Source organism: Syngnathus leptorhynchus, chromosome 15 (genome assembly GCF_054491065.1).
Source record: "Syngnathus leptorhynchus isolate UIUO chromosome 15, UIUO_Slep, whole genome shotgun sequence".
NCBI classification, from domain to species: Eukaryota; Metazoa; Chordata; class Actinopteri; order Syngnathiformes; family Syngnathidae; genus Syngnathus; species Syngnathus leptorhynchus.
In genome coordinates this window covers 4298026-4323329 of record NC_141209.1, presented here as the reverse complement: position 1 = coordinate 4323329, position 25304 = coordinate 4298026, and the positions used below count along the sequence as shown (strand labels likewise).

General features: G+C 43.2%; 5 protein-coding genes across 16 annotated transcripts in view; 3 read left to right on the top strand and 2 right to left on the bottom strand.

Annotated features, from left to right (window-relative positions):
• Positions 1 to 6227, bottom strand: part of wdr25 (WD repeat domain 25) — a 42546-nt gene extending 36319 nt beyond the window's left edge. For 6 of the 12 annotated variants that reach the window (XR_015068325.1, XM_085931800.1, XM_085931796.1 and 3 more), the window contains exons 1-5: positions 4401 to 4981; positions 2651 to 2809; positions 2297 to 2431; positions 1587 to 2163; positions 69 to 1378 (exon numbers count right to left, since the gene is read on the bottom strand). The gene's annotated coding sequence lies outside the window, so the exon portion shown is untranslated. The other 6 variants (XM_085931798.1, XM_085931799.1, XM_085931797.1 and 3 more) reach the window with 6 other exon arrangements.
• Positions 536 to 3791, top strand: wars1 (tryptophanyl-tRNA synthetase 1). Its single transcript, XM_085931795.1, has 11 exons — positions 536 to 645; positions 917 to 1024; positions 1132 to 1357; positions 1513 to 1621; positions 1701 to 1820; positions 1883 to 2065; positions 2149 to 2249; positions 2371 to 2483; positions 2659 to 2832; positions 2943 to 3083; positions 3156 to 3791. Exons 2-11 carry the CDS (start codon positions 917 to 919, stop codon positions 3312 to 3314), a joined length of 1434 nt encoding a protein of 477 aa, XP_085787921.1. The 5' UTR covers positions 536 to 645; the 3' UTR covers positions 3315 to 3791.
• On the top strand, positions 4585 to 10150 carry slc25a29l (solute carrier family 25 member 29-like). Its single transcript, XM_085931814.1, has 4 exons — positions 4585 to 4946; positions 6077 to 6120; positions 8322 to 8405; positions 8833 to 10150. The coding sequence occupies exons 1-4, from the start codon at positions 4913 to 4915 to the stop codon at positions 9604 to 9606; spliced, it is 936 nt and encodes a 311-aa protein (XP_085787940.1). The 5' UTR covers positions 4585 to 4912; the 3' UTR covers positions 9607 to 10150.
• fancm (FA complementation group M) overlaps positions 9512 to 25304 on the bottom strand; it is a 21950-nt gene continuing 6157 nt past the window's right edge. Inside the window, exons 5-24 of the mRNA XM_085931793.1 lie at positions 20677 to 20808; positions 20346 to 20478; positions 20172 to 20261; positions 19961 to 20065; positions 19701 to 19879; positions 19354 to 19560; positions 18997 to 19237; positions 18752 to 18903; positions 18397 to 18561; positions 13930 to 15289; positions 13674 to 13762; positions 13407 to 13472; positions 13234 to 13323; positions 12929 to 13094; positions 12588 to 12694; positions 12125 to 12522; positions 11942 to 12035; positions 11534 to 11858; positions 11175 to 11463; positions 9512 to 11103 (exon numbers count right to left, since the gene is read on the bottom strand). Of these exons, the coding sequence (XP_085787919.1) occupies positions 10956 to 11103; positions 11175 to 11463; positions 11534 to 11858; positions 11942 to 12035; positions 12125 to 12522; positions 12588 to 12694; positions 12929 to 13094; positions 13234 to 13323; positions 13407 to 13472; positions 13674 to 13762; positions 13930 to 15289; positions 18397 to 18561; positions 18752 to 18903; positions 18997 to 19237; positions 19354 to 19560; positions 19701 to 19879; positions 19961 to 20065; positions 20172 to 20261; positions 20346 to 20478; positions 20677 to 20808 (4536 nt within the window). The 3' untranslated portion in view covers positions 9512 to 10955. The remainder of the gene's footprint in view (positions 11104 to 11174; positions 11464 to 11533; positions 11859 to 11941; positions 12036 to 12124; positions 12523 to 12587; positions 12695 to 12928; positions 13095 to 13233; positions 13324 to 13406; positions 13473 to 13673; positions 13763 to 13929; positions 15290 to 18396; positions 18562 to 18751; positions 18904 to 18996; positions 19238 to 19353; positions 19561 to 19700; positions 19880 to 19960; positions 20066 to 20171; positions 20262 to 20345; positions 20479 to 20676; positions 20809 to 25304) is intronic.
• The window catches only part of soul3 (heme-binding protein soul3), a 5943-nt gene continuing 3789 nt past the window's right edge, over positions 23151 to 25304 (top strand). Inside the window, exon 1 of the mRNA XM_085931815.1 lies at positions 23151 to 23708. Coding sequence (XP_085787941.1) covers positions 23489 to 23708 — 220 coding nt within the window. The 5' untranslated portion in view covers positions 23151 to 23488. The remainder of the gene's footprint in view (positions 23709 to 25304) is intronic.

The following is a 25304-nucleotide window of genomic DNA, read 5'->3' as shown; positions in this document are numbered from 1 at the left end:
CAGTTCCCCAAAATATATTCGTAAAGGGGTGTCTTATCTTTGTAATGAAAAAAAATAATAAGACTCACCATGTCCTATTATCCAGAAGCTTCGAGTAACGTATTAGGACAAACTCGACGGCTAGCTAGCCAAAGCTACGTACCGTAGTAACGTCAACGTCGCAAATTCGCTTGCTGTCATGCCGCGGAGCAGTTATTTACGCAATAGAATAAAACACTAAATGATTCAAATGTGTTCTAACATCCTCCAAACATCAACACATACGTGTAGTGTTTAAAATCGACGTTTTCAATAAATTTTTTGAAAGTTATCTGTATCCGCCGAAAACCATACTTTTATTTTCTTAAAAGAACAATTTCCGGTGAAGGGGTCCGATTGTATAAACATGTCCCCCGTTATTACCACAACCGCAATAAATGTTAGGTTTATGCCGGACATCAAATCAGATCTAAAACACTGTACATATTTTGTTATTAATGTAGAAAAATATGTCTACCAAAAAAGTAAAAAAAGCTCATGAATTTACTGACGGAACTATTATTCGATTATATATTTCTCGGGAAGAATTTCATCCGAACATCAAGTTGCTCTTAAGCTGATGCAAGTTGAATGAGTGAGCTACCAGCTGTGTAACGCAATTACACGGTATGTGCACGAATAAATTCATTAAATCTCTTTAAAACGCCGAAATATGAACTGCACGTGTATTTATTGGCACGTTAATCATCTTTGACGCAGTGTACAGTGATATTGACCTTTATCGACCTAGTGAGACAAATTCAAGGCTGATAACTCACATGTGGGAGTTTCCCTTTTGCCGGTGCTACAGTAATGCTACCACATTAAAGAGTCATTGTTTATTTTCAACGCATTGTAGCTGCTCTTGAATTTATGTAACGCTCTGCATTTTGTGAAGATGACAGACTGTCAAGGAGATGAGGCGAGGAGTCCAATGGATCTCTATAACAAACTGACAGCACAGGGTGATATAGTCAGGAGCTTAAAATCGGCTAAAGCTGAGAAGGTGGGTGCCTATAAACCCAAATATAACAAAAGATTTAACTAATGAGTATATATAGCTGTGGTATTTTAATCTTCAATGATTGTAGACATTGTTAATGTTCTCTCCAGGCAGAAATTGATGCAGCGGTCCAGTTCCTACTCAAATTGAAAATGGACTACAAACAGGTGACGGGTCAGGATTACAAAGCGGGATGTCCACCATCGGAAAATTCACTTAGCTCAGAAAATGGCCCCACAGCAGATGGCAACACTGATGATGATGGTGATGATGAAGTTAACCCTTGGAGCGTCTCCACAAACAATGCGAAAGGCGTTGATTATGACAAACTCATTGGTGAGATCAAATTAGTGTCTTCTGTATAAAGAAAAAAGTATGAGATTGTACAAGAAGGCCACACTGAAAACGCTAACGTCTAATAATACAGCTCTGACAATGTTTGAATAATCTAGTTTGAAATGTACAAGAAAATGTTGTCTTTTTTCTTTTAGTACGCTTTGGTAGTAGTAAAATCGACCAAGAGCTGGTGGACAGAATAGAGAAAGTGACCGGACAGAAACCTCACCGCTTTCTTCGTCGAGGAATTTTCTTTTCACACAGGTCGGTCAGCTTTAAACACTTAAATGAGTCCCTTAAGGCAAAGTTGAGGAGAATCTGTTGTGATTCCTTCACTGCGCAGAGACATGCATCAAGTTCTGGACACGTATGAGAAGCACAAGTCGTTCTTCCTGTACACCGGCAGAGGGCCTTCGTCTCAGGCCATGCACGTTGGCCACCTCATCCCTTTTATCTTCACCAAGTGAGTTGAGCAGCATTTGAGTTGCGCTTGGAAAATGAAATAAACACTGAATCTTGCCGCAGATGGCTCCAGGATGTGTTCGACATCCCTCTAGTGGTCCAAATGACGGACGATGAGAAGTACCTGTGGAAGGACCTGACGCTAGAGCAGTGCCACCAGTACGCCATGGAGAACGCCAAGGACATCATCGCGTGCGGTTTCGACGTCAACAAGACCTTCATTTTCTCCGACCTCGACTACATGGGGTCGGTAGCGATTGACAGCCAGCCATCTCGTCCCGACGTGACATGCGTTTCTTCACTGTTGTGTTTTTCTACTCGTACCGCAGCGCGTCACCGCAGTTCTACAGGAACGTGGTGAAGATTCAAAAACATGTGACGTTCAACCAAGTCAAAGGCATCTTTGGCTTCACAGACAGCGATTGCATCGGTAAGGCAGCCGGAACAAAGCTGTTAGTGAAGATAAATGATATTGACCTGCCTCAGACAGATTACGTAATGACTTTTTCCTCAATCCATCATCATTTGTTGTCTGTGTCTTCTCTCTCCAGGAAAAATCAGTTTCCCAGCCATCCAGGCGGCCCCTTCCTTCAGTAATTCTTTCCCGCACATCTTCGGGGACAAAAAGGACATTCAGTGTCTCATCCCTTGCGCCATCGACCAGGTCAGCGTTTACAGCAACACTCAATAAATTTGTAGTACTCCCCCTTAGTGGCCAAGGTGCACACACCAAATGGAGCAGCACAGAATGCAATTTTTATTTTAGAATTATTCGCAAGGCACTACTGTACTTGTGTGACGATGACATTTTGTTGAGCAATGCCCTTTCACCTTCACAGGATCCCTACTTCCGAATGACCCGCGACGTGGCACCAAGGATCGGCTACCCCAAGCCGGCCCTGTTGCACTCCACTTTCTTCCCTGCCCTGCAGGGGGCGCAGACCAAGATGAGCGCCAGCGATGCCAATTCGTCCATCTTTCTCACCGACACTGCCAAACAAATCAAGAACAAGGTACAAGTGAGCTCAGTGAGCGTCTAAAGATGAATTCTGGGTGTACATTTTACAGAAAAATAAATACGCTTGATTGCAGTTCAATAACTATTGATTGCGATTGCTCACAGATCAACAAATATGCATTTTCGGGGGGGAAAGACACGATAGAGGACCACCGAAAGTACGGCGGCAACGTCGACGTGGATGTGTCCTTCATGTACTTGACTTTCTTTTTGGAAGATGACGAAAAGCTGGAGAAGATCCGACAGGTAAGAGTTAACGTGACATGGAAAGGTTTTATACTCTCTTTTCTCTGGATTTACCACACATGTTGTGTTTAGGACTACAAGAGCGGCGCTCTCTTAACCGGAGAACTGAAGAAGATTTTGATCGAAACCCTGCAGCCAATCATCGCCGAGCATCAGGAGCGACGCAAGCAAATCACGGACGAGACAGTCGTGCGGTTCATGACACCCCGGCCATTAAATTTTAACATCTAGCTCGCTCGATCGAAGAATAAAAAAAAAAAACGCATCTTGATGAAAACTCATGTTATTAAATAGGGGAAGGGAAACCAGAGTGTTTTTTTTTAGGTGGGGGGGGGGCTGGAGAAGACATGCCTGCACTGCATCTCTTTAATTTGAATCTGAAAAAAGTTAATAAAAATGATATAATACACTATTGATATAATGCTAAGGATTTTGTGCTTTGGGGAATCTATTAAGATATTGAAAGGTCAACGTCTTTTTTCTGGGGCACGTAATCGTCTACGCAATAGGATTCAATTCAACAGTGTGTGTATGCCGAAGTTTGGTTTACTTTAATGGTTGCATAATGACAAAGTGAAGAAAAAAAAAACTGCCACATCCACAAGTGGCTGATGTGTAACAACATAATTGTGGTTACAGAAATATTTATTAATATCCTACCAAAGCAAAGATGCTGAAAATTATTATAATAAAGATGGCAGAAACTTGGCAAGTTCTTATTTTACACAGTTGTGGTATTTTCCGAAATCAATCTTTATTCATTTTAGTTTTACTTCTGACATGCCTCACTGTTGCTTTTTTTTTTTCCAATTCGGAATTTGTTACAAGTTATTTTTATTACTACATTTGTTTTTACTCTGTTCCTCTTAAAATTCAGACTTTACTTTTGTAATCTTATTTACTGTAATAAATTCAATATGAATATGACTTAATTTTGATATAGTAATTGCAAGTTTTCTTGTAATACCATGACTACTCGGTTGACTTTTTCCTCATACATGACATTTAAAATCGCTGTGTTTATACTTTTAAATTTCTCTGCCTTGGCATAACAGACCGAACTACTTGATTCAAAGTTCAGGCCAGGGAAGTCAGAGATCTATGCCAAAAACCTGATGACCTTTAAATATTGAGTCTAACACCATCCCAGTGGACCATTTCCACATGAAAAAACAAAAGACTGACCCAAGCAGGAACCAGAGTAGTAGACTAGTTATACACATTACATATGTATTTATAAACATGTATTATATAGATTACAATGCAGGGCATTATGGGCACACTTTAGTAATAAATGTCTGTGCGTGTGTTGCGTACCTATATTTGAACCCGTGCCTAATATTTCACCTCGTACAGTGTTCTGATGACGTCCGCCGTGATAACATTGTTGATTCTAGGCCCACGCCTGTGATTCGAAGCCGGGGTGGACGTGCCGGTATCAGCCAATGCGGGCCAGGGGAGTTGTCTTGCTCTCAGACATACGATTGGGCCATCTTAAAAAGGGCAAACACGCGTCCGCGTTCCCAGTGCCGGTGTCCGCCTTCCCCTCCCCTTGAGATACAGAAATAGAAAAGGTTTAGTCGACAGTAAAATAAAACATTTCCTGCACGTTCTTATCCTCGTAAGACTTTTTTTGTTTTTAGCGTGGCTCCGGCATCACCACGACGCCGACGGGGACAGAGCTAGCTTAGCCGGAGGAGGGGGGGCTTACTCGTCTGTCAATTGCTCGCGTTCACCCGGAAACGCGTTTCGTGGCGAAAGTAAAACCCGTGCATTAGATTCAACGTCGACTTAGCGTGACAAATCGAACAAGTTGGACATTCGAGGGAATGGCACTTGACTTCGCCGCGGGCTGCGTGGGAGGTAAGGAAGAAAAGCGGTGACCGCTGTGCAGGCGGCCGGGCGGCTAGCCATAGCGTGGCATTGCCGCTAGCCTGCCACGCGAGCCAGGTCAATAAATTTATGCTAACCGTGCTAGCTTTCCTTTACTCCTATGATCAGAAACGTTCTTCTTATACGTAGATGCAATATTAAAGAATGATAAAATATGAAATCGATTGTGTTGTAATTCCAAGAACGTTACGTGGGTCAGTGACTCATCGGATTACATTCCAAGACTGTCACTCAACGGGAGTGGCTCCTCTGATTTATTACGCCTTTATTTTGGTGTATTATGTTGTTATTATTATTGAGTGAATGAATACAGTACGGCTACTCTGTCACTGTCGTTAAGTAAAGAACAGACATCGACTACGAGTATTTTTCTGAAGATCTTACTTTTGCTTCAAAATTTTAATTCCGATGAAATAAATCACTGCAATTTACAGTTTGGCAAATCTCAGAATTGGGAAATTAAAACAAACACGCATACATTTGCTGTTTTTGCGCTCTGACCAAAGCAATGATCTGTTAGCAATTTTGCACACAAAAAAAAAAAGTTCAAGTCAAACTCATTTTTTTTTTCCACGGGCCGCATCGTTGTCATAGTTTCCCTCGGAGGGCCATTATGATTGTCAACGTCTTCAGTATAGGCTTCAAAACAAAGTGATGAATAACTAGTTTTAAAATCACAGACTAGTAACAACTTCAAATATTTAAAAAAGACGAATGGTAATAAAAATTGCAAGCAATAGCTCTTCAATTTCAAATTTTAGTAACGACACAAAGTTGATGCAAAATTTGTGTTGGTGGGCCACATAAAAAAAAAAATATGGCGGGCCATATCTGGCCCCCGGGCCTTGAGTTTGGCACCTATGTCCTAAGGTGTCCTTTGTTGCTATTTTCTGGAATCAAAAGTCAATTACAGGACAGCATATTTTTAGGGGGGCGATGATTTAAGATATTTTCTCCACATCCTACTTAGATAACGATCAAGAAAAGTCAAATGAGGTGGCTCGGGCATCTGATCAGGATATCTCCCGGAGGGAATTTCTGTGTGATAAACACAAATAAATGATATTAAATCGTTGTTTTTTTTTTAATTATGTTTCCAGGTGCTGCTGGTGTTTTGGTTGGACATCCGTTCGACACAGTGAAGGTGGGTACGTCACCTGTAGCTTAAAGCCATGACAAAGACCGACCGGTCTGTCATGTGTATAGTGTACACAATCATGTACAGTAAACATATGTTAGCATGTACTGACAGCTTCAATGTTTCGAATCATTTCCAAAGCATACAGATTGTCTTGAGTAAATAGTAAAGTTGTCCTTGTGTATTTACTGCCACTGTGCTCATAGTAAGAAAGAAGCCAAAACAGGGCTGGGTGATTAATCCATTTGATTAGTTTATTACGATTAATTTGTGGGGACAATTTAGCGGCAACTATTGTTCGAAGCGCATCTCCGCTGTGCATTGCTCTGACTAAAGTTTTTTTCCCATTCTACCAGTTTTAGCCCAAAACAGCCTGTGTGTGGTTGTTTTGTTTTCCCCGTAAGAACACCAGTAATGGCATTTGTTCCATTGCTGCTAGTTGCTATGTGCAAGGGTCTCTGGGTTCAGCCAAGGTCGGTGTTGCCAGTTTCTTGATTTGGTTGCTCTATTTGGTGACTTTTTTTATTTTTTTTTGCCAAAAAGGTACTCGCGAGTTTTAATGATTCATTTTAATCATTATTATCATAAATAAAAGCAGACGACTTGATACATAGTCGTCCAAGAAAAGAAGTCGGATTTCATTCCATTTGAACTTAACCAGGCGTGACCTTAAAGTGCTCTGAGTGAATGTAAACAACAATCTGGCTATGGGGGATTTTTTTTTTTTTAGTTTGTTTTGTTCTTCAAACCACAATTTGACTTCCAGCAAACTTGTCTCGTCACTGACAATTCAAATAGAGGAAATATGACAAATGAGCTGAGCAACACTCATTGTAAACTGCTTTCTTTCTGAAAGTTAAAACACAATAAAAAAAAAAAGTTCTGTTGAATAATGAATGTCGGTTATAAGAAAAATATTATAAAATATTTGTCAGTCTCTGTTAAGAGATTGAAGAAACTTGGTGAAATCAGGGCATGCACGTTTTTTTTCCTCTCCGACTTTGTAACTCGGACCTCCCAGTTTGTTTCATTCCAGTATACTTTTTCCTGATCAGAGTTCTGAGAACTCAGACTTTCTGCTTTTCGGGAATGTCTTGACAAAAGACGGCGCCAAAACAATATTTTGTAGCCATGGCTTTGGCCTAAGCACAAACATGTGAAATAAAGTTTAGCCTGCATATTTTTCAGGTTGTGTGATTGTTTTTGAGCCTCTACTTTTGAGTGCAATGAGGAAATGAAAGTTAAGCCAGCTCAAGGGTCACTTTGGGACAGAAACAAAGTTGCATTCATGTTTAAAGTGACTAGATGACATGGCAGCATCTGCGTGCCTGGTGTTTGGCGCTCTTGTGTACTTTGCTGTCAATATGTGTGCTTGGCGGAGTGCTGGTGGAGGGCGGGGGCTGTCTTTAATAGCAACAGTGTCACTGTGTTGTAGATGAGAGAGAGAAATAAACAACCTTTCGACGGAATTGGGACCTAGTAAGTAAAGTCCGGGTCTTTCTTTCTCTCCCTCAGGGGTGTCCAAACTTTTTCCTTTGAGGGTCGCACGCTGAAAAACAAAAGAATGCAAAAGCCACGTTGGCTTTGGATTAAACCGTTTTTTTGCTTCTGAAATGGAAATTATTTTTTTATTTGTGTAGTTTAAATAAACTTTATTACTGTTTGGTTGTAAAGATTTTCTCTTGCAGCATTGCACACATTAAGGAAATTCGAAATTCTGTTTCAACACACAACTACTGTACGTGAGAATGGCGACCACCAGTTGACAAAAAACATCACCTGCATCTTAAGTTCACATTTCCGTGTTTCACGTAAAGTAATTTTGTTGACGATTAACCCATAGGATGATTTAAAAAAAAAATATTGGATAGCTTGCAACCCAACTCGTGCCATTGTTAGTATTTGCGACGGCCACAAAAAAATAAACACCAGGCCACTAATACCTCCCGGGCCGTAGTTTGGACACCCCTGTTCTTTGTCCTGTCTTGAGCTGTACACAACTTCTTAAAATAAAAATAAAAACACACACTTACACGCGCGCGCGCACACACACACACACACACACACACACACAAATCCTCATTTTGCACGTATGCATAACTATATTTAGTATTTTTTTGCCTGCTTATTTTCCCTTTAGAACAGTTTGACATTGTGATGTTACGACATCACGACGGTGACGCTAACACGAGTCTTTTGGTTCTCAGGTGCGGCTTCAGGTTCAAAATGCAGACAAGCCTCTCTACCGCGGCACATATCACTGCTTCCAGTCCATCGTGCGCCAGGAGTCGGTAAGCTTGACTCCAAAGAATGTCGCGACTCCGCCTCCTAGTCCACCCTCGCTGATAATTAAGGAGTCCGGTTACACTGGGACGAGCCACGTCAGCGAGCGCGCCGGAGACATTCAGTTTGAAAGGGTGTTGAGATTCTTCCTATACCACTGGAACCTCATTTCTCAGAAGTCTAAATTCAGTTTCGCAAGTCACGCTAGGTTCAAAACGCCACGTGGAGTCCGCTCGGCTCGTATACATTTGACGACGTTAAGCCCCAGAGGCGTTTTTTTTTTTATACTCTGTGCATCACTTTGAAATTGAAGTGGGACTAGATGTATTAAAAACAAAGAGTTCTTATTTTGGTTGCAATCAATGTTGGGTAGTGCAGACGTTCTTACCAGGTTGAGACGACCTTGAATGTCAACCTGCTGCCATTGTTCCGCAGACGTTGGGTCTGTACAAAGGTCTGGGCTCTCCCATGATGGGCCTGACCTTCATCAACGCCATCGTGTTCGGCGTGCAGGGCAACGCCATGCGCAAGTTGGGCCACGACACGCCGCTCAACCAGTTCCTGGCGGGCGCCTCGGCGGGCGCCATCCAATGCGTCATCTGCTGCCCCATGGAGCTGGCCAAAACCCGCATGCAGATGCAAGGCACCGGGGAGAAGAAATCCAAAAGGAAGGTGTACAAGAACTCTCTGGACTGCCTGCTGAGGATCTACAACAAGGAAGGCATTCGGGGCATCAACCGCGGCATGGTGACCACGCTCATCCGCGAGACCCCCGGCTTCGGCGTCTACTTCCTGGCGTACGACGTGCTGACGCGCCGCCTGAGCTGCGAGCCGGAGGACCCCTACCTGATCCCCAAGCTGCTGTTCGCCGGCGGCATGTCCGGCATCGCCTCCTGGATCTCCACCTACCCCGTGGACGTCATCAAGTCCCGACTGCAGGCGGACGGCGTGGGCGGCGTCCACCGCTACGACGGGATCATCGACTGCGTGCGGCAGAGCGTTCGCAAGGAAGGCTGGAGGGTGTTCACGCGCGGTCTCACCTCCACGTTGCTCCGGGCCTTCCCGGTCAACGCCACCACCTTTGCCACCGTGACTCTCTTCCTGCTGTACATGCGCAAGGACGACGAGTGCGTCCTGACGGCGGGCCCCGAGCCGCACGCGACCCCCATGCCGCCGTTGCAGTCGCAGACCCAGGCCAGCAGCATTTGAGCTCAGCCGCGCGCTAAGCTGAAAAGTGATTGTAGCTGCATATCAGACAGGCATTATATTTAAGAATGATTCATTAGTCAGTTAAAACTGCACTTGTACATATATACAGTAGTCTGTTTTTTGTATACTTCCATTTTCTATGGTCATTAAAAGGAGAGCTAACACGGTTACAGATGTTACAGCAGTAAATGGGTTGAAACCTTTGTGGTTAAATCTTCAACCAGCTGTCCCACACTATACTTTGGGTCATTGTTCTTAATGGTTACCAGAAGTGGGTCGCTGGAGGCAAACCTAAGTTGAAGGTTGAGACTCCCACAATCATGGAAATGTCACACTTGCTGTACATACATGTAAATATTACATTTGTCTCTTGGGCTCTCAGCGGTGTCATTTTTTGGTGTCTTTCTCGTTTTACTCCATTCCTCAACTTGAACCTCCCAAGACAACGCAATCTGTTCCTTGTTAAATTCTCAGAAATAAGTGACTCTGTTTCAAACTGAAACAGACAACAGGAAGATGTTAGTGATGCAGTCACACACACACACACAAAAGAAAAAAAGATGACCGTCCAATAGTAGTCCATTTTCTGTTACCATTTTTTTTTTCCTGACCATACCAAATTATCACCGTCCCACCATCGTATTGAATTAGAAACCAAATGGTTGATGCAGAGAATGTGTATGTAATGCTGGTTTTGAATGTCTCTCAAAAATAAATACAAATCTGCTTGAACCCAAAATGATTATAAAACATTTATCAAAGCAGGGTGATGAATGTGTTAAATTAAGCATATATCTGTGAAAGTATGACTTATTTTTGTACTCTTCTCTCACTAGATTATTTATGCCCGTTTTGAATCCAAATTCTGTTACAATGTCGTTTGTGCTGAAATGCTGTCATCTGTTTGATTATCAATAAAAGGCACATGGCCTTATAGAACGATTGTTTCTTTTTTTGTTAGTTCATGTGCTTATCACGATACACCCTCACAGAAAAACAAAACATTCACACACGAAAAAAAAATAACAATCCATACATATATATGGTACACTAGATCATTTTTATAAAACATAAATATTTTTTTATTAACTGAAATTTACATTCTGATCGCTGTAAACATAATCATCCATATTTTTCTCCAGACAAATATTCTTCTGCCAAATGTTGAGTTGCTCCCAACATTTTAAAAATAACTCGGTAAAATAAATAGAATGCACGTTACTCTACTTGGGTCGGGTTGTGCAAAAGTTTTGAGCTTTATCCGGTTGAAGCTCGAGGTGCAAACACTTGATCGGTTTTTGAGCAAAAAGCAGCAGCTGGAACAATATAAATAGGACACCTTTTGGCAATCAGATCCTGATGGTGTGGGTTACCGTCTCCCGGGACTTTCCCGCTTGGTCCACGAGGAAGGAGTCGCAGCTGTAGTGCAAGAAGCGATAGATCTCCTCGGCCCTCGCTCTACTCATGCCGCCTTCGCGTTCCAGGCTTTCCACTGAGCTGCACAACCAAACGCAGGAAAGTTGAGACACTAGTTTACCTCACAAGTGCTACCAGGTCAATCGGTTTACCTATTGACGAGCTGGGCCACGGATCCGAAGCGGCGGCTCATGTTGAGAGCGTGGACGTAATTGACGGAGGGCAGGCTTAAGTAGAACTGCAGGTCCTGCCGCCCGCTCAGCTCCGAGGAGGGCAGAGCGACGCCATGCCCCTTGCGCTGTTCCAGTCGTGCCAGCTCCACCAGCAAGGCGGCGCTCTGTCGGGGGCCGTCGCTCCACAGCAGCCGCACGCCGGCCCGCACCAAGGCCGACAGGGTACTGTCGAAGCAACGCGTGCGCTGGAAGGAACGGGTGGTCTCGCCTGGAACACAAACATTGTCGTACGTTGGACCAAAGTGGTGTGAAACCAAATCTACACTCGTGAGGCTGACCTGGTTTGTTTCTGTCCTTCTCCACAATCAAACAAATGCGCTCAAAGTGCTCCTGCACGCCGCTCACCCTTTCGGCCAGTCGCTTGCGGTTCTGGAGGGACGCCAGATCCGACTGGGCGTGCCTCTCGGCGGCCATGCGGGCGCTGACGACAAAGTAGTTACCATCCAGGGAGCACACGTGGACGTTGGCGCTGTGATGCTGCCGTAAGCTGGTCACGAGTTCCACGCTGCCGCTGAGGCAGCGACTGTCCACCAGGATGCAGACCGGACACTTTGTGATGGACGGACCAGCCCTGGCAGAATCTGGGATGGTGGATGGAGGCTCCTGGATGAATAGTGTACTTTAATGGATTTGCCTATTGATGCCACATGATGGCAGTAAAGGACCACTTTTTTTTTGCTTTTTACCTGAGGCTGTTGTTTGGATGCATCAAGTGACCTTGACATTTCAAAGTCCAGCTGGTCAGAAAGGGCATGTTGGTTTTCTATCCTCTGGCGACCCCTGCAGGAGGAACCAAGCATTGCACGATTTTCTAATTTATAGTGTTTTGTTGCCTCTGGTGATTTAAACCATTGTTCTCCAGAAGTTACCTCTCTTGTTGCTGTTCTTCCCTCTGTCCCCCGCTGACCTTTGATATGGTCGGAGAAGTCAAAGATTCCTGTTGTGGCAAATGTTTTATAGTCTCGGGTGGTTCCGAACCATCTACCCCTTCCTCCTCTTCGCTTGAATCTACCAAGCGCAGAACACGGCCACGCTTGCTCCTCGGCTGCACCCGACATCCGGCCACGCTCGTCGAAGCGCCGGTTTTTGCTCTGGCTTTGTGCAAGAAGACACGGCGTCGCGTGGCGTATTGCCTCCTCCCGTCCACGTACGAGTCCTCCGGCATCAACTCCACGGCTTCCTCAGAGCTCTCCTCTTCCTCCTCCACTTCTTCTTGGCTTCCCACCACAAAACTATCTTCTTTGTAGGTTTCGTCCTGCTCGGGCACCTGCAAACCAAATCCTATAGTCACACGGCTCTCGTTATAATACGCAGTGGAGTATGTCGTAGTACCTGGGAGAAGATGTTTGGGTTATGAAGGTTTTTGTAGGACATTTTATACCTTCCACCGACAGCTGGGCTTCGCACAGACTTCAAGTATATCTCGCGCATTTCGGAGTCTGATGGAAAGGAGACGAGAGCGTCAGAGGGGATGCAAAGGTTTTAAGACAAGGCTCTTATTTTATCCGACAAACACAATGGGATGAAGAAACTAAATTGGCAGAGAAAGGCCAGCAAAAAAAAAAAAGTCACCGTTGGTGTGTGTTTATTTTTGATAGCAGAACCTGAAATTCCACTTTTGTTTTTCGTTGCCAGGTATTTTACATCTTTAGTTAGTAAACGCGGCAGTCTACCATTCAGTCCCTGAGACGAATGCGTATTGTCCACCACAAAGCCATCGAGAGATCGGTTCTGCTCTTTTCCGTCATCCTCGTCGGACGAAACCGCCGCGCCCTCTTCGTCCTCCGACAGCACTGCTTCTTCGTCCAGGAACTCGCGGGCCTTTTGACATTTGTTGCGCTTTGAGAGAAACACAAACAATCGGGGGGGGGAGAGGGAAATGCCAAGGTTGACATAGCTATTAATTATAAAGATGGCATTTAAAAAGCAAAAGGTGACATTTGAAGGTTGCTTCTTATGACACAAATGCGAGTAAAACCTTGGTGTTGATTTGCTGGATTGGCCGTATCGCTCTTTTGCATGCGGACGCACGCTCGCTCTGGAAATCGTCGTCATCGTCGGCTTCGGACTGGAGAGACGGATGACAAAAGGGTTCAGAAGGGTTGAATGCATTGACATCGTGGCGTGACAAAAAAAAAAAGACTATCTCACTATGTTTAATGCCGTCGCACGTTTCTTTCTCACAAGTGGCGAGTCTGCATCAGAGATGATGTTGGACTAGAAGACATTAAAAACCAAAACAAAAAAAAAACCACAAGTTAAAATCCATCAATAGTACCTGCTCTGCCATAACATTCTAACCACTTTGTCCAATATGCTGGTTGCCATGACAACTGGACGTTGAACTCATTGAGTTCTGCTTTGTGCCTTTTTTTGAAACATTTCCTGATTGAATGAAGTGCGTGTGTGTTTTCTCACCGCTGCCTCTGGAGAGGACAAAGGATTGACCTTGTTGCCATGTCTTCTCTGGTGGACAACGTCATCATCACTGTCTATAATACACTCCGCTAAAAGAAAAAAAAAAATAAACATTTGTACAGTGACAAAATAGAAGGTTTCAACCACAACTCTCACATCATGTAATAGGGATTATATACAGGGAATATAAAAAGTCTACACACCCCTGGCAATTCTATCTGGAAACTTCCAAGTCTTTTAGCATAAATAAACAAACCTCGATGGGGGTCAGAATCATCCTTAGGTTCGACCGCTGAAATTGGGCCGTCTTCTGGTCGTTTTCGTTTGAGAATACTGCGAGAGAGGCGAAATGCGCGAGGCCACGCAGAACCCGATGACACCGGGCCCACCACTTTGGACGTCAACGGCGACGCGAGATGAGTGCTTTTCCTCTCTGAGAGCATTTGAGGTGTGGGGCTCTTGGTGCGGGATGAAGGTGCAGCAGGCCTATGAAAGCTGTAAGGTGTGGACGAATGGATGCTTACACATGGCGAGGAAGCTGGAGGTTGTGGAAAGCTGGTGTTCAATGGCATGGCGTCTTCTTCCTCCTCTGAGTTCTCCAAGGAATAGCCAAGGTCAAAATTGACAAGAAAGTCCAAGCTGTCAGACAACTCGACACGTTTTGACACCACTGGATGTTTAATTCCTGTGTCACGTGTTTCCAAAGGAGCCACTGTGCTGGTAGCGATGTCCTCCACGCTGGGCGAGGTCCGAGATGTCTCATGATTTTTGGGGGTGTGGATGTCTGGGATAGTCATCTGCAGGAAGGCTTCATCGTCACCAAACAGGTCCATGCTGTCATCTAGGTGTTCTTCCCACGCAGCCGGCTCATTTGTTTTCGAGTCCGCGTTTCTTTCCTCTCCTGGACTCTGCTGGTGTTTTTTAGCTTCACTGGCGCCACCGTCCTCAAAGACCTCATCCCAGGTTGGACTACTGACAGACTTCGGTTGCTTACGGAATTCCTCCTCAGCTCCCGGAGGCGCGTTTATATCTGACCCCGTATTATCAGAACGACTCGCCATGACTTCATCATCTTCATCGACATCCAGGGTAAAGCTGACGTGGAACGGCTGAGGAGGATCGGGATGAGGAGGGCAGATGGAGTCCACCGTGAGCGTGTCTAAATCCGCGCAAGGCGGCGGCGATCGGGACAGGAGCTCGGCAACGTTGTCCCGGATGGCATTTAGGTTCTGGTCTCTTCCCGGGTTGACAGAAGATGGAGGCCAGGAATCCCATTTGGGGAGATAGAACATGGCTTGAAGTTCAGCATCTTCTTCGTCCCGATCGATTAACACCTCCTCAACCTTAGGTGAATCCTTTTTTTTGTCATCTTCAACAATGAGGACCGGCTCCTCATTTATTAATTGAGGTAGAACTGACGGATCGACACGAGGCTTCAGTTTCTCGACTAATGTTTGTGGATTGTTTTCTTCTTTGTTCTTTTCTTGGACTTCCAAAGCAGCCACTGATTTGGTCTTAGTTTTGGAGCAGGTGTTTTTCTGAATCTTTTTTGGACGGCCGTCAGTGTCGGCTTTATTGAGATAAGATAATAACTCCTCCTCGTAAGCGCAGTCGCCCTGCGGAGAAGCAAACGTAAATACAATCAACCTCTGGACTTTTTGGGGCCGCGCTGACAATTTATCTACTTTATTAGTACATGCGCTATCTCCATAAGGATCAAACTAGGAAGCAGGTGAAGCAACCACACACAAGATCGAACTGAAAGGACTTTAAAGTCTTTCTTTACATAAGGCCGCCGTTTCCGTGTTGTCGGTTTAGATTTCATAAGCCTGACGGGGTTATTGCCAAAAATCTGTCAGTCAAAGTACTCCACCTGGAAGCAATCTGTTGGAAGTGGCACCCTCCCCAGAGGCAGCAGGACGCCGATCAACTGACAAACAGTAGGAGGAAGCTCCCCGTCGTGAGGACAGAGCAAAATCAAAGGTGGCTTTGGAAATGCGGGGTCGTGATGGTCGAAAAGTTCACTTTATCAATTCTAAAACCAAAAATTGGTCAGTGAACCGTGGCTTACTTCCTGTTTGGATTGATATCCTCGATGATCACGAGATCATAAAATAAAACATAATCAATTGTAGCTAGGTGTTTCTACAATTGAGATATCAAAAGGGCATAATTAAGAGTCTATGGGCAGTAATTATACAGAGGTATTTTTTTACTTTTGTAATGCCCATCCTCTGGAAAGTTCTACATGCCGTAACTAATAATCCAAGATTAAATTCCCGCCCACTGAGACAATTTAACAACTCTCAGTTAGTGATGCTTGTGTAACGCTCTAATTACACGAACCGCACAACATACCAACATCGGACTTACCACACCTTTACCTCGATTGCATCGTTTTGACGAATTTCTACGACTTGCGATCTAATTTCAGCAATTTTCCGGTGCTGGTATGTTGTAACTGATCTATAAAAATTGATAACAATTATCGTAAACACACAATGACCTAAATAAACAAATTGATGGTCAGAATAAAACATTTTTTGGGAGGGTTTTTAGAGAAATGGGGCCGAGAACGTAAACCGCCATCTTTTAATTGCAGCGATAACACACTATGTAAATTTGTTGGAAAGCTGTTAGAAATGGTATTAATGACAGTAAATTAAAATTGAATGAAAATTAAACTAAAATGACTGAAAATCAAACATAGCTTTTGAATTGTGGTTCAGGAGAAAAAGAAAAAAAAAAACAAACAAACAATGAAACAGGTCCTGGGGGAAAACCCGTCGAGGAAAGACTAAAAATATTCTTACAATAAAGACATGTTTAAGCAAGGCGTGTCCTCTGATTATTGTCGTCAAACTTGTAAGCAGTTGGTCATAAAGAAGTCACTGTGCTGTTGGAAACATGGTAGTCAGCATAACCGGAGAAAGTGGAGACGAGTTGTTCGACATGAGCATGTGAAAGGTGAAGGCTATAGGAGCATCTCCAAGAAGTTTGATGCTCCCGTGACTGCAATCACACATTCCACAATTTGCACAATTCATAAGCACTATCTAATTTCCATTGGCTAATTTCTAAGAATTGTATACAATCTAAAATTATTATTATTAATTATTATTATTGTTGTTTATTGTTATTTGAAAATCACAAGAGTACCAACAATTTTGTGACTTTGTGCTAAAAGTAATCACTTAATTGACTCAATTCATGTTAACAACAAAATAACTTGATGAGCTTATCACAATACAATCAAGTGCAAATTTTAAAATGCCATTGTTTCAAATTGCTAATAATAAAATGTTATTCTTTCAAATTCCTAAGCTTTTTCCATCTCCTCCTCTTCTCATCCCCATCTAGGTCACCAAAGCCTGACCCAGATCCAGCTTCCTGGATTTATGTAACGCTTCGGAGGATTGCATAACCACAAGCGAGGAGGCCCGTCTGTCTGAACGACCTGCGTCTCCTCATCACAAAGAAGAGCGTGACAGTGGGTTGAGGAAAACAGCGTGCGCTCTTTACTTCTTGGCCCGGGCCAGACAGTAAATGACTGGAAAAACAACTTCTGGAAGCTTTCAAAGAGCGAGGCAGCAAAGTGTGTCAGCGGGATTTAAAGCGGGGAAATCAGAAAAGTTGGAGCATTTTGGACATGCGATAGTGTTTGTGGACCAAAATTTCAGAAGGCCTTGCAAACTCCAACTGTGGAAGTAAGCCACGGCTAAACTTATCTTTGCAGGGGATATTTTCTATTAATCACAGTTAAACACAAAGCAAAATAGAATAAAGATTCAGGAAATTATCATTTCAATGACCTGCTTTATCGATTCGACTCCCCAAATCTCACAAACTGAACAATTCACAACTGTGTATAATATTGCTAATAAAATGATGGCCTAAATGAAAGTGTGCCACTTTCCCAGACACTCCTCGCCGATTTGTTTTGACAGGTGGGCTACCTTGCTTCAATCCCTTGTTTAGACAAGACTCGACATGGGAACAAAAAAAGTGGGCTTTATCATAATCCCTGACCCAATTTCTGGAATTCGGACCGATCCAGCGGACTTATCGATGGCCCGATCTTCTGGACTGTTATATTACTGCAATTGGAGATACTCGAGGTACTTAAACAAACATTGGGTGGCGAGTAACAAAGCAGCTAGGTGATTAAATCCGATGTGGAATTTCAAGACCAAGCTATTATTGAGGATTCAAGTATGTTGCGAGCGTCATGTAAATTGATACCAACTAATCTCATAACAAGTTTTTAGCAGTACCTCTGATGACCCAACATGCCCATAAGCACTCGAGTAAAAACTGTCAATTGTCCAAAAAGAGAAGTTTGTTTACTTGAATGGGGGGGGAAAAAAAACAAATTACTCATTATTACCATTTGAATAAAGATGTGGAAAAACCACAGAACCCATTTGTCAGGCCAAGAAATTGCCTTCCAGATCAGAAGAATGACTGGTTACTTAACCCAAATTAAACCCGTACGCTCCGGAAAAACTCAGCTGACTCCTTTCAAAAAAGTTAGTGTTTATAATAAAAAAGAAAAAAAAAATACTATCACAACCCTGCTCCACCCCTAGCTTACTTACACAAGTTGATTTTGTAAGACAAATATTTGATTCACCATGTCTCAATGTCACATGATTGATTTATAAAACAAGTCACGAGATCGAATGTGTTATTGTTTGAAGGACTATTTTACAAAACAACCCACCTCGTTCTCCTCCCGCATGCTGTCGACGAGCTGCATCACTTTTGTGAAATGCCGGCAGCGCAGGGAGTGATCGACCACATGTGTTGGAAATGCTCGATGTTGCCAGTGCCGCCATTCCAAAAGGGAAAGCTCTCTCACAGGCGTGTCGTCTCTGTGTGCGTCCTCCTTTGAAATATAAAATTGGTATTATTGTATGTCTACATATGTTGCTCCACAATTTGTGTTCAAATGCTTATTACGCTGCAACATCGATGCCTGTTGTCGGCAGTGTCTAAATATTTGCTTCCAGACAAAAACATGTCAAGTTGGGTTGACAACAAGTAGAGTTTAAAAAAATAAATGAAAAGAAAAATACCGGAGGGGGTCCATAATTTGGTAGAGACATGAAGTTTGATGATTGCCTCAAGGTTGGTTGAGCTTCATTTTCAGCCAGCTTCATGGTGGACACCCACAGAGAATATTCTGTCTTGCTCAAAAAAGGTCCGGAAGCAGTTTCCTCCTGACAAACTGACATAAGAAAAAAAAAACACAAAAAAAAAACACACTCAAGTCAAAACTGCAAACTTTACAGCAGAAGCTCAGCTCACTAAAAATACTCACAAAGGTTTTGTGGGTGGATGAGTGATGCCTGATCTTGGGCGAGGAACCGGCGGCTACTGGAAGCCCTCCTGTTGCTATCCCGGTGGTTAAACTGGCCAGAGGTGATGTGCATCTTATGCAACGTGGGGGTTATGCAGTCGGGCAGCATGCGGGGACTGTTGGGGTACATGTGGAAGGCACTTTTGTTGCCCACGATGGACTTCAACAGACTGCGTTTGTTGCTCTGGCTCTGGTTGTACGTCTTTGAGGAAGAGCAAATTGAAGGTCAGGTTAATGCATGACGGGAAAAATAAAAGACATTTTTTTACAGCAATTTAACACGTAACACATTTTGACATTTCGGACGAAAATACAAACCCTTTCTTCACGTCCCTCTGCCAGGATAACCACAATGCGTCCTTGCCTCTTACGTCCAGTGCGGCCCATGCGCTGCACGAGGCGGATTGGATTCTTTTGCGCATCGAAGCACACGATGAGGTCAACCTCACCGATGTCCAGCCCTTCCTCCCCTACGCAGGTGGACACCAGCGTGTTGAAGCCTCCCTGACGGAACCTGTTCACTACCTATTCATACAAAACCCCAAAAATAAAAAAAGATATTTTTATATTCTCATCTTGATGATGATGCCTTAGAACACATGCTTTTTTTTATTGGATGATGTGATGAGATGTGACGCCGATAAAGGGAAAGAGAAGGTCTTCACCTCCAGTTGTTCCTTCTGAGTAAAACCTTTGACTCCTTTCCCTGCCGACGCTTGCCCCATGAATGTCATGACTCTGATAAGCGGGCCGTGGCGGTTCAACATGGAGGCGATCTCCTGCACGCTATCACGGAACGACGAAAAAATCATCACCCGCGTGCTCACTTCCTGCGCACCCGAACCTGGAGGATAATTTCACGGCATTAAACAACGCCGAAATGAATTTGCCACGTCGGTGAACTGATACGCCGCCAGCAAATTACCGTTATTGTCGGACGCGCGTTGGACCAACAGGCGGAAGTGTTGCAGCACCACCTCTTCTAGTTTCTGCAGCTTGGGGTGACCGTACATGAAAGGTTCATCGGAGCCTACGAGTGTGAAATAGACAACGTAATTATTCAAATAAAAAGCCGTGACGATGTCATCCATCTAGCCCGCCATCCATCTAGTGTTAGATAAAAGCCTATTATATACCAGGTGGCTTCCCAAACTTTGCTTCCATCTCGTGATAAAGGTCCATGAAAACGGGAGTCCTCTGCAGCTCATTCCTGACTCGGGACAATTCTAAAACAGAGAAAAGAGATTTAAAACAACAAACGTCAATGTAACGATAACGATCCTGGCAGAAGGATTGAGGGGGGCGGGTACCTCTGGACCCATCCATGATGCCCTGGACGTAAAAGAAGAGCGACCTGAGTCCCATCTGCATGAGTAGCTCGTAGCCATGATACAAGCTAATGCAAAGGGCAAAGTCTCCCTCCAGCATTCCCTGCTGTGCTCCCTGGGGGAATTACATGTGGCTACATAAGACGACTGTGGCGGAAAAACAAACTGTTGCCTTGAGTCAAATTGAATCATTAAAAATAAATTCAAGAGAAAAAAGAAGTTTCATGATGATGCCCATGTCTCATGATGTCATCATGACGAAGACGATTGCTTAATTGTAACTAAACTACTAAACGTATTGCTTCAGCCGTACCTTGATATGAGTTGGGGGATTTTTTCGGAACTGGTCCCTGGCAAGGATGAGCTGGTACTTGCAGAGACTCTGAAGATCCTTGTGGGCCATCACTCGATTCAGGACCAGACGAGACATAAACTTCTCCAGCACCTGGTGGAGACGCACACAGAAAAGCAGCATGTAGGTCATCATAATTAGCCATTTCCTGCCAGTGCTTCGTCACTGACAAGAAGAGACAAAGCAGGGAAGTGATTTCACACATGCTTGATCATACACACATACATGTGCTTCTGTTATTTACGAAGGCAATTTACGAGCAATTCAATTCAATTTCCAATAATAGACAACAAATAGCATTTGGGCGACAGGAGATTTTTTTTTTCCACTGCCCTCATTTTGGAATAAAATCAAGCGGATAACGAGCAATGTGTCAGACGGAAAACTATCTATTCACAGCATTAGGACAGTTGTTAGAATTTCAATTGGGCTAATGGTGAGATGTTGCCCTAGAAACGAAGTAATTCAACACATACTGGGTAACACACTAAAATGGAGTGCAGCAGCTACATGTGATGAGGAAATGAATTGTCTCATAAGTTATACACACTTAAATACTGCACGTCAAATTGACGCCGCTAAAATATACAATTTGTTTTTCACATTGAATGCGGTCCAGGGATATATAACTAAATGTATTTTTTTTTCTAAATCAAAAGTAAAATCAAATGGTAAAAACATTTTTTGTCTCAGAAAATAAGTTGCTATTCCTCTAGGTTAAAGGTCATATAAATCGAGAAAACGTTTTTCAACGATTTAAATCAGCTATTTGACCAGGGGTGTGTAGACTTTCTAGATGGTGAAAACTACCGGCTGTCCATTTCCCAGAAATGGCAGGATAGTGATCATGTTTTGATTTGGATGAGAAAACCGAGCCACTTGGCCCATTTGGGCTAAATCTCAGCATGCTTGTCAGAGGGCTGAATCAAGGGGCTAGCTTTACACGACAAAGGCAAAAGGTTGAATAACAACCACTAATTTCCGATGACCTTTCACGAAACCCAGCGGCGAATAAATCGCGTATCATCTAATCTGCTCGTACACAGTAGGAGTAAAACATTTTACTGGGATTGAGCCTTGTTTACTGTGTGCTGTCATATTATTTCTTTACAAATGATTTTCAATATCCAATTACTGGCAACTTGACGCCTGGGGAAAAAAAAATGGAATTGTCAAAATAATTGATTAAGATTTACATCATTAATTTTTTTTCCAACAGGATTTATTTATGGACTATATAAAAGTCAATATGAGTTAAAAATATAGGAGGACTGGCGATGGGGGCAGCGAACGGAAAAGCATTGCAGTGTGTGTGTGTGTGTGTGGGGGGGCTGCAGCTGATTGGTTGAAAGGCATGGAGTTAAGTGACGTGAAGAATGTGCGAAAAAAGCTTCTCTGTGGGCTGCTATTAATAACAGAACCTGCTCATGGCTGAAATCCGCATGTCAACAATGAAATGAGTGTGCGCGAGTTCCTAAGGTCAACTAAAAAGATAAACTCTCCATCCTCACTCGTACAATGAAGCCCATCACATTGATGACGTTCATCTTGATTATCTTGCCGCAGTTATAAATCCATATATTTATTGTCGGGCTTCGTATGTCAACAAAGTCAGCAATGGAGATGATTACAGTAAATACGCGCACACGCATTTACTGTACATGGAAACTCCCCCGCAGACTGTAGAAGATTATATAATGTCCCCCCCTACGTGCATGTGGAAGTGTGCAACATGGTGGCTGGTTGTCGCAGCGCCGCAGATCAGATTGATCAAAATCCTGCCTAGTGCCTGCTCGAGTTCAACTTTGTTTATTATGCTCAAACAAAGAACTCGATTGTCCGCTCTCAGCCACTACATAATATTACAATTTGGCAGAACATCATAAGTGCAACACGGCCATTTTGTGACACTAGCTGACTAAGACGCTTTAATTTCCAAGCAAAAAAAAAAGCCTCTATTAATTATACAGGAAATATTTCAGATAACATTCATTAGCTGTCACGCAAGTGTAGATGAAATTTTTACGACATAAACAGTACCTTTCATTTTAATGTACACGCGCTACTATTGGAACTCTTAAGATTGGTCTCAGTCTTGATGTTGTACTTGGGGAATTCTTGATAGCACAATCTAGAGCATAACATACGCACACTTAGATATTTGTTAATATACAGGTTAATAACAATAACAATAATAATGCATACTATGACTGGTAATCCTCACTTTAATGTCAAAGATATTTCATGGCTCTGTGACAATTAACCCCCCTGCTCTAGCCTCTGGTCAATGATTATTAGTTATTTATTTTTTTGCATTTTTACACTTTGTTCAATAAAATGACAAACGCTACGCTCAAATGGCCCGTGTTGTTCGGTAGGCACTATTTATTGTCTCGGCAGAGGCGCGTAGATGAGGGCGTGGTAAGGCTAAGAGTCACGTGGTGTGCCTCGTCTCCTATAAACATCGCATTCACCGTTTTTCCCCTGTAGAAGCAAAACAGAAGAGGGCGGTCATTATTTTAAGGAACATATATTACAAGTTAACGACCTATACAGTGTAGTGTAGTGTCGACCTTATTATTTTTGTAATGACTATATGTGTCCATGAACAGTTGCGTAGATTCCAACTGGTTGACGCACTAGCGGCCGTGATCCGAATCAGGACACGCGCTGCACAAAAGGGAGAAAAAAAATCGTCCGATTTTGCATTTTAGCGCAACGTTATCCGATAACTCCTGAGATTATTTTTTTTTGTAATCGCTACGAAAAAAAAATGGACCGAGGTGGCTGTCAAATGAATGGCGGTGGAGGTGGTGGCAACGGCCGGGGCGACGGCGGGGGAATGATCACGCTGGAGGACCTGGAGTCTTTCTCCGAGGACCAGATGTCCGACTCCGGCAACGGAAGCCTGGTGGACGAGGACGACGAGCCCGGCCGACTGCTGCACTACTGGCAGGACGTAGCCAGGGGACACCAAGTGGAAGTTGCAAAGGGTAAACATAAATCAATAAAAACAAACCGTAACTTACTTTATAGAGGCAATAAAAGGAACGTTGTGACACGGTAAGCTTAGCTATAGCTTCATGCCTTGCAGCCAGGTGAAAACAACAAGTGACGTGACGGCCTGTAAAGTTCAACTACTTTGACTTGACTCAACTTCACACCGACATTATCGGAATGCATTGTGAATGGTGTTAAAATGCGACTTTTTTTTGCACTTGAACGCATATTAACGTGTTATTACGGAGTGTAAGAAGCGGCTGCTAACTAACTGTTTGAGATCATGAGACTAAAGTAGCCTGGAGTCATACTTGGAAGCAAGACTTTGTTGTTTAACTTTGTAGACTTTTAAAACGAGTCTATAAACCTCTTGTGGTGTTAAAACATCATAGTAAGGTTTTTGGGGTCGTTTTATTCATTTTGCTGTCCAATGAAATCTTAGCTGTAACCTTTTTTTTTGTATGGAAGCAACTTGACACAATCGAAGTTTACTCTTGTTCAAAACAACCAAACACTCGCATTTGAAACAGGAACTTTTAGGCTTAACAATATCCTCCTGGTTATTCACAACTGTATTGATAATAATTAATGAATTAAGTAATATGAATTAATGTTAATTTAATCATATTAATATTACTTAATGAACATAAATGTATTCGTATTTAATCATATTAACATGACTTCATAAATATTAATTTATTCGTATTAATATTTATGCTTTGTTTTGAGTGACGGTGTCTTAACATGACATTAACATTGTATTAGTGCTTCGAAAAAGTGCACAGCATCATGCACTGTTACAGCCTAAGAACGTTTACACACAAACCAACAATCTGGAACTTGCAATTCAGCAAAGGTCCGACTGCTCAGATGTGCCAAAGCTTATCAACCTGTTTATCCTACGTTTGACGTCAACCTGTTCATTGATTACAATCACGAATACTTGTGCGTTGCAAAGTTGAACTCGATTTGAATGTTCAGGTAAGACTGCTGAAACTTTCCAACGTGTCCTTAAGCAGAATTGACAAATTCCAAAACAAAAAGTATCATCTGAATCTTAAATATTGTTATCACCAAATAAAATCCTATTTTGTCAGCCAGTCCTTGGCTGTTGATCAGTGAGAACACACCAGCGCACGTCCGCTGCCCTCTGAGCACAGCACTAATTGCGGATTTAGCACAAAATGGCTTGCTGGAGCTTTCTGCTTCAGGGAGAGCTTATCTACCTCGGGCACATACTGGTCAGTACGTAGCTGCCCGCTAAGTCTTGCATGTAAATACATCACACAGGACGGGCAAAACGTTCTATGCTTGGATTTACTGCTCTGGCAGATGTCTGCCATGCAGGCCTTGTCATGATCTCCCGCAAACATGCATGGGATATTTAAAATGCAAATCAGCAGAAACCTATGGAAACTCAATGTGCCTCTGGATGGCGAACCAGTGGACAACCATCGCTTGGTTTATTAAAACAAAGTGATGCGGGTTCATTTTTTTGCGATTGTGGAGGTGTGGTTGAAAGCAGAACTACTTGTTTTGAAGGCAGCAAATGAAGAGGTTTCTCCCTAAGCTAAAAACCTGATTAGCGA

What these genes read in the sequence shown, in the direction of transcription:
- wars1 (XM_085931795.1), top strand. Translation starts at nt 917, where the DNA reads ATGACAGACTGTCAAGGAGATGAGGCGAGGAGTCCAATGGATCTCTAT. An exon ending in ATCCCTTTTATCTTCACCAA is followed by an intron (nt 1,821 to 1,882) that starts GTGAGTTGAGCA and finishes ATCTTGCCGCAG; the next exon opens with ATGGCTCCAGGATGTGTTCG. An exon ending in TCCCTTGCGCCATCGACCAG is followed by an intron (nt 2,484 to 2,658) that starts GTCAGCGTTTAC and finishes TCACCTTCACAG; the next exon opens with GATCCCTACTTCCGAATGAC.
- slc25a29l (XM_085931814.1), top strand. Translation starts at nt 4,913, where the DNA reads ATGGCACTTGACTTCGCCGCGGGCTGCGTGGGAG. An exon ending in CGCCGCGGGCTGCGTGGGAG is followed by an intron (nt 4,947 to 6,076) that starts GTAAGGAAGAAA and finishes TTATGTTTCCAG; the next exon opens with GTGCTGCTGGTGTTTTGGTT. An exon ending in CCATCGTGCGCCAGGAGTCG is followed by an intron (nt 8,406 to 8,832) that starts GTAAGCTTGACT and finishes ATTGTTCCGCAG; the next exon opens with ACGTTGGGTCTGTACAAAGG.